The following is a 7,188-nucleotide window of genomic DNA, read 5'->3' on the forward strand; positions in this document are numbered from 1 at the left end:
GTTGTTCGTTCCAGCCCATTGCTGCTAGTGTTCCAAAAATTAGAGGACTGATTCAAAGGAGGCGTGTTCCCCTGAAAGCCGTGAGGAAGAAGAGACTGAAAGTTCACACCGCGACAGCTTTACTGTTGAGTCCAGCTCGTGTCATTTTAAGCAGGTCTTTTCAAGAGTAAACCGAGGAGGCCATTAGCCTCCGTACAAAGCAGCATCCACACGGGCTTTTCACATCCTCGCTCGTTTCAGCTTGTTACCTTTAGCCATATTCTGCCTCAGAGCTCACCAGCCACAGTGCTCACTGAAGTGACCTGTATTGTACTGTCACACCCTCAGTTCAGGCGTCAGGGCTTTGCATTGAAGTGACTTCTGACGGAGACCTAACACCGAGGGTGAGATACTGCAATGTAGAGATTTTATGAGAGACGAGCAGGAGATGTTAGCATGAAGGTCATATCTCGATCAGCATCAGGGGAGGTGACCATGTAAAGTACTTCAGCGAATAGGCGCGGGCAGGCAGATTGCACGTGGCTTCTTTGAAAGCTGTAGGCACCAGCCTGTCACTTGACGGGCGCTTTTCTGTGTTAGTGCTTAAGGGTTTTAACCTTAGCATTTTCCCTGCGGCCTGACGTGGAGAATTGGCCATTTTAGCTTCCGTGTTTTCCTCTTTGACCCATTCTCTCATTTCATTTTTCTTTTTACCTCAGTGTCTACATCTACTAGCAAAACCATTCCCCAAGGGGCCGATAGCACAATGTTCGCAACAAAAACCGTGAAGCACGGTGCACCTGGTCCTTCCCACCCCATCTCAGCTCCCCAGGCGGCCGCTGCTGCAGCCCTGAGACGACAGATGGCCAGTCAGGTGCCAGGTAAGCACTGTAGCCCCACACCTCTGCAGAGGCTGATTAGGAGCTGTCTGCGTCACAGGCCAGGATCGTAGGTGCCAGGAAACACCCGGCTCTCTTGGGTGCCCTTCAGAAGAGAAGACTGATGTGACAGCCCTGCCTGCTTTCAGGGGAAAGAGTTCTGAAAAGGAGGTGTTAGATCTGCCACATTGTGATAAGTAGGAAATGTGGGTTTCTGATGAAGTTGTTAATCGCTCCTTTTGAATGATGTCTGCTTTAAGCACCAAATTAATCTTTGCAGTTAGATCACCCAGTAACATTCAAATCGTCTCCTGGTATCTTGAGGATCTCAGCCACCCTGTGTAGGCGGGTAGCGTGCCCACTTTGCTTTTGAGTAATGTAAGGTTCAGAGGGGTGAAGGTGACCCGACCAGTAAGTAGCAGAACCCGGACTCCAACCCTGTGCTCTTTCTGTTGCAATACAGCTGCTGCTTAAGACTGCACATGCGGCCTTTACAGATAGAAACTCTCGGGGGCACTTGCATTTTGTCAGTGGTTTGTGGCTGTCCGAAAGTTTCTACGGTAGGATTTTTAGGTGTTTGGCCTCAAGGACTTCCGTTATCACTAGTTACCAATTTGTACAAGTCAGCGGCTCTCAACGGGAGGCTATTTTGCCCACCCGNTTTGGCCTCAAGGACTTCCGTTATCACTAGTTACCAATTTGTACAAGTCAGCGGCTCTCAACGGGAGGCTATTTTGCCCACCCACCCACCCTCCCAACAGTTGGCAGTGTTGGTGGTATTTAGTGGGTAGAGGCCAGGAATGCTACAAAAAAAATTGTTTTTGTTTTTCTTTCTTTTGCATATCACTTACTAAAAGCATCATTACAGTTGGCAACGATTTGTATTTTATTTTACATGAAACAATTTTCAAAGAAAAAAATAAAAGGACATCGTAACAAAGCAGTACATTTACAAAGTCTATAAACTTCAAGGCTAGTTTAGAGCTGAGGTAATGCTGACTAAGCTTTGTGGCCCAAGTAACACGAGTCCTTGAATTTACAAAAGGTACCTGATTCTCTAGCCTCTCGCTTCTGTTCTTCTTGTTTCTTTTGTTGATTCCACTGCATTACAAGACCATGAGACGATAGAACTGGAGTTCTGTTTGGCAAGAACCCTCCCAGTAGGCTAGTTATCAGAGGGACCCCTCAGGACAGAGACGCTCACACTAACGTGGAGATGGTCCGAGTGTGTGGATGTGTGTGTGCGCAGGTGTGGGAACCCCCTGCCGTCAGAAAGGGCAGCATGAGCAACATGACGTGTGTGGGAACTGGCGCCCGGACCTTCACAGCAAAACATGAACGTTAAACATGTAACTTCTTACTTCTGTTGAGCAGCACCTCCTTCCGTTAGTGCTACTCAGTTACAAATCGCTCTTAATACCAGTGACACCAAAAGAAGAAACAGCATTATGTACATTTCCTTAAAAGGACATGATCACCTCTCAACTTTCATCCCTCCTAGGGATAGTAATAAATAATGCACAGCACAATACTTAATGACCAAGATACCTTTTGACACACCTGTATAACATGACTTGGACTTTTTTTTTTTTTTGCTGCAGAAAAAAATCTTCTGCACAGGTGACCCCCACAACAAAGGGTTATCCAGCCCCACAATGTCAGTAGAGCCAAGGCCGAGACACTGCTATAAATTAAATATATATATATATATTTTTTAGATAATTAAAATTTTTTTAGTTTTATCACTGCTTAGAACACATGCCAATTTAGAGAGCTTTTATTAAGACTGAAAAGGCATGGTTTGATTTAGACAAATCAGAATTACCATTATACAGTGATAAAAGATTTCTAAGAAAAGTTGAGATGCTAAAACGCCTTATCAAGGCATCTGAAATAGATATGACGGAGCATCAACAAAATAACTTTTCAAGGTACCTTCGAACCTTCTGGAAGAACAGAATCCTTTGTGAGTATTACTTAGACTGAGCAGAATCTTGGCATTGTGCTAAACAAGCCCAAATCAAGCCGATGATTTATAAAGGTGAAATTGGCCAGGGTTTAGGACTGTTCCACTCTGAGCAGGCGGTGTGTGACCTCTATTATGACTTTGGAAGCAGAAATTCCTAAGGTGTCCTTTGCACATGAAAGATGAAATCCGTGCAGCCGTAGGCAAGATGTACAGGGTGCTTCTCCGAAGCAGGGCGTGAGACGGGCTGCCACTGACTGACCCGCCGTTCTCACCAGGCTGCGGCTTTCAGCTCTGCCAAATGTGCAGTGAGAAGAGACCCGAGAGCTTTGCACAGGCCTCCTTATAGTTAGTTACAAAGTACCAGGAAGCCTTAAGTGCACCTCTAAATCCTAACACACCCACACGAGACGTGAAATGGATAAGTAGGTGTCGGACCAGTCCCTGTTGCCGACTGTAATTCAGGCCCCTCGGCCGCTTCCGCCGTTCCGGCCAAGCTCCATTTCCCCCATTTTACTCAGTGTGTCTGTCTCACTAAGCCGTGAGCCCTGTTAGAAAAGAAAACCTCTTCGACATGTTTTTGTATTCCCAGCACCTAACAGCGTGTGGCAGTAGTAAGCCCATGTGGAGGAATGGTTGAGCGCGTGAGGGAATCCTCAGCCTGAGCACTGCTGGCCCTCCAGCCCTGCCTGCCCTTTCCCAGGATGAGCCAGCAGTGGCAGGTACCTCAGCTCTGCTCTGCAACAACTGGCTAGGGAAGCCTTTTTCCCAAACTGGTGCATTTGATTAAATTGCACGAAGCCTCGTCTCATAATATTTCTGAAAGGGGAGGCCGGGTGTTCCACTGAGCATCAGGCTGCAGAACTGCCGAGAGTAGATTCCTTTATGTGAGATTGCATTCTGCCTGAGTTTGCATCCTGGTCATTCATGTATACACGGCTGGACTTTTCAGTTCTTCCCTGCAATTAATATGCTTCTCTGTTCTCTATTAAAACAGCTGTAAGTACCCTGACGGAATCCACTTTGAAGACTGTCCCGCAAGTGGTAAATGTGCAGGAATTGAATAATCCTTCACCAGCCTCTGCAGCCTCTGCAGCCGTTGGGTATGTTCCTCCTTTGCGTGTGTTTAAGCCAGAATTACTCAGTAATGACGGGGGACCGCCTGCAGGGAGCAGCACTGTCACTGCCGTGGTGCATCTCTTCCCAGCAGAGCCTCAGTTATAAGGGCTGGACCGCTAATCCTGGACACCTAGTTGGGTTTTCAGGAGATTGCCCCCTTTTGGTTGTCTCCTAAACCTTTAAAGTCTGTGTTGGTGATGCAAACTCAGCAAGCTGTTTGCAGTGTGTAAGTGGTACACGTTAGGGTTAAGTCAGGTGTGGGGCTGGAGGTTTGTTTGTTTTTTTGTGGTTTTTTTAATATTCTTGGGGTTTCAGAGTAGACGCTTCACTTTTAATGCAGACAGTTGATTTTGAAAACTCATGGTGATCTTGAGATTGACAGCCTCCTCTCTCCAGGCATTTCTCTTCTTTCAAGTTTCTTTTGCCTTTTGTATGAAAAAAAAGAGAGAGAGAACCAGTCTTTCAAAAGGCAGCAGCTGTTTGGAGACTTCCAGCTTCTCTTCTGTGCTGCATTTGAGGGCTGGATCATTGCTGCCGGAGCTTGCTTTTCTCTAGTGCGGATCTCTGTTTAGAATTCAAGGCTTGGCTCCCTCCCATAGGTCTGGGCAGCACAGTTCATAGAACATGCCCGTCCTCTCGCTCTGTGATCTCTTTAGTCCAGCCCAGCCTCCCCTGTGGCACAGGGAAGAGTCAGCGGACACGTCCCCAGGTTGAATGTAGGGCCATGAGGACCGGTGTCATTCAGGGAGCTCGTGCCTGGGGCCCGTGGTTAGTCCAGCAGCAAGCAGAGCAGCCCGGACCCTGTTTTCCCGTCGCGCCTGCTCTCTAGGTCCCCCACCCCGCCCCCGTCTACTCCCTGCTCCGTTGGGGCTTCATCAGGTGGCCCCGCTTCACCAGTCCACTGGCCTTCCTTTTTTCCACATCGCTCCATTTATCAACACTGCCTATTCCAGGAATTTCTTAGTTATCTCAGGGCCATACTAACAGCCATAAACAAGCCTACCCACGTTCGTATCTCGCAGTGACCTTGAAGCTTTGGTATGCTGTTTAGACCGAGATGGCATTTGTGGTTGTTGCGAACTTCTCAAGGGAAAGAATTATGCATTTGAGTTTGGGAATTGTAGCCAGATTCCGAGTGTAGGGAAGGCAAAGGAAAGCCACTGAAAGGCAGATGTTACCTAAGGGGAAATTACAGTTAAATGGGGAGAGAAATGTGGTCTGGTGTTTCTGAGATATTTTAGCCACTAACCACGTCTGAGAAGCATCTCTTGGTGTTCACTCTACCTTTGTTCATGCTTTGTTTCCTTCAAATGGTTCACCTTGAGCTGATCTTCAATAAGGGCTTTATTAGAGGAGCAATTCGGATTTTGCCCTTTTTTTCTGACTTAAGAAAAATAGACATAAAAGTTAAAAGGAATTTGAAGGAAACGTTCTCTTCCTTTCCTTGCAGAATTGGACTCTGGTACAGTTACTTAACTCGGACGACCGGCATGGGACCTGGAGTGTTACTAAATGGAAATCGATTCTTTCTACCTCCCCCAATAAGAACGCTTCAGAGGGAAATACATTCATTATAAAATCACTGTCAGATTCTGTTAAGCAGTAGTTTCCCACGTGTATTTTAAGTTCCTTAATTTTGCATTTAACTTTTTCTGAGTAGCATCTTACAGAAGATTTATTATAAGATGAGCTTAATATTGAGCTTAATAATGAGCCGTTGGCATGTCTTGTGTTCACTGGCTCCATCCATTGTGTCACTGACTAACCGTCCTGTTTCAAGGAAGAGGGTTTATTTGGATGAAACCCCTTGACTATTCAGACTCCTGTCCCGTGCTCGCTCCCTTGGTTCATCAGTCTTATGAGCACGATACTGCCCAGGTATTGAGGACATAAAAGTAAATAATACACACCAGGTCCCGCTTTTATGACACTTACATTTTAAAAGGAAGACACCAGCTAAATGGTCAATTACACAAGCAGTTATTTAGTTGCAGTGTAGTACTTTCGATGAAGGTGTTGGAAAGCATATGATGAGGCTGGGTTGGTGAGGAAACGGGGTTTTAGCTGCAAGTTGAACAGTGGCTAGAAAGTGACAGGCAAAGAGTGCAGAGACGAGTGTTCTGGGCTTAGGGTGCAGAGTGTGTGGGGGCCCAGAGCTGGGGGAGGGCAGAGCTTGTTGGAGGCAAAGTTAGAAGAAGGCCGGTGTGACCAGAGACCTACAGGAGGTGGAGTGTGAAGAGAGGGGTCCTGAGTGAGGTGGGATTTTTGGTTCGCTTGTTTTTACCACAACACACCAGACACATCATCCCTTTATGGAATTTTGGCGCTCATTTATTCGTTTTCTTCAACACATACTTATTGAGCACTTTCTGTATGTTGCACACTGTTCTAGGTGCTGGGTATAAAGCAGTTTACAGAACAGACCAAAAAAAACAAAAACAGCCCTGCTCTAGTCACAGAGAGACAAATGATAAATGAAATTAATTAGCAAAATATATAGTATTTTAGAAGATATAGGGATGAAGGAGAAAATTAAAGTAGGGAAGGGGTTTAGGGATTATTGTCTGGGCCTGTGCTGCAGTTTTAAATAAGGCGACCAAGGAATGTGCTTCTCGTACATGGTTAATGGCTAAAATATCTCAGAAATACCAGACCATGTTTATTTCACCAATAAGCTGGATTTTCCTGTCTTATGTAATAGCCTTTCAGTAGCTCTTGACACTTGACATTTGAATAAAGCCGAAAAGGCCAGAGAGCAGGTCGCATGCATATCCTAAGGAGGAAAGCTCCAAGCGCAGGGCCTGTACTGGGAGCTTGTCTGGCAGGTTCAGGAAAGCCAGGTGGCCCTGTGGCTGGAGCAGACATCAAGCACTGGAGACGAGGTCAGGAAGTGGGGGCGGGGTGGGGGCTTATATCATGTTACACCTAGTAGGCCTGAATCAGGACCTGGCAGACCATTGATGTTTTCTGAGCAGTTGAGTGATCTCATTTGGTTTGTGTTTTGTTTTGGTTTGGTTTGGTGTTTTTTTTAAAGATTTTTTTTTTTTTTATTATTGGGGAATTGGGGGAAGGGGAACAGACAAATTGCTATTGTTTTGTTCTTCGGTCTAGTTGTGGAGGACATTGCTTCACTGGCCCAAGTTGGCACCACCATTGCGCTCTTCCTGGGCGAGGCAGATCAGTCGCTGGCTTCTGGACCGCTGCGGCTGCTGGCCACTCACACTGGCTGCTGGCTACACACGGTAG

General features: G+C 46.4%; 1 protein-coding gene across 5 annotated transcripts in view; it reads left to right on the forward strand.

The window, feature by feature from the left end:
• NUP214 (nucleoporin 214) overlaps window positions 1-7,188 on the forward strand; it is a 101,739-nt gene that overhangs the window by 42,413 nt on the left and 52,138 nt on the right. For all 5 annotated transcript variants that reach the window (XM_019638539.1, XM_019638550.1, XM_019638560.1 and 2 more), the window contains 2 exons: window positions 699-860; window positions 3,821-3,926. In XM_019638539.1, coding sequence (XP_019494084.1) covers window positions 699-860; window positions 3,821-3,926 — 268 coding nt within the window. The remainder of the gene's footprint in view (window positions 1-698; window positions 861-3,820; window positions 3,927-7,188) is intronic.

This window comes from Hipposideros armiger, unplaced genomic scaffold (assembly GCF_001890085.2).
Source record: "Hipposideros armiger isolate ML-2016 unplaced genomic scaffold, ASM189008v1 scaffold_3, whole genome shotgun sequence".
Lineage (NCBI taxonomy): Eukaryota > Metazoa > Chordata > Mammalia > Chiroptera > Hipposideridae > Hipposideros > Hipposideros armiger.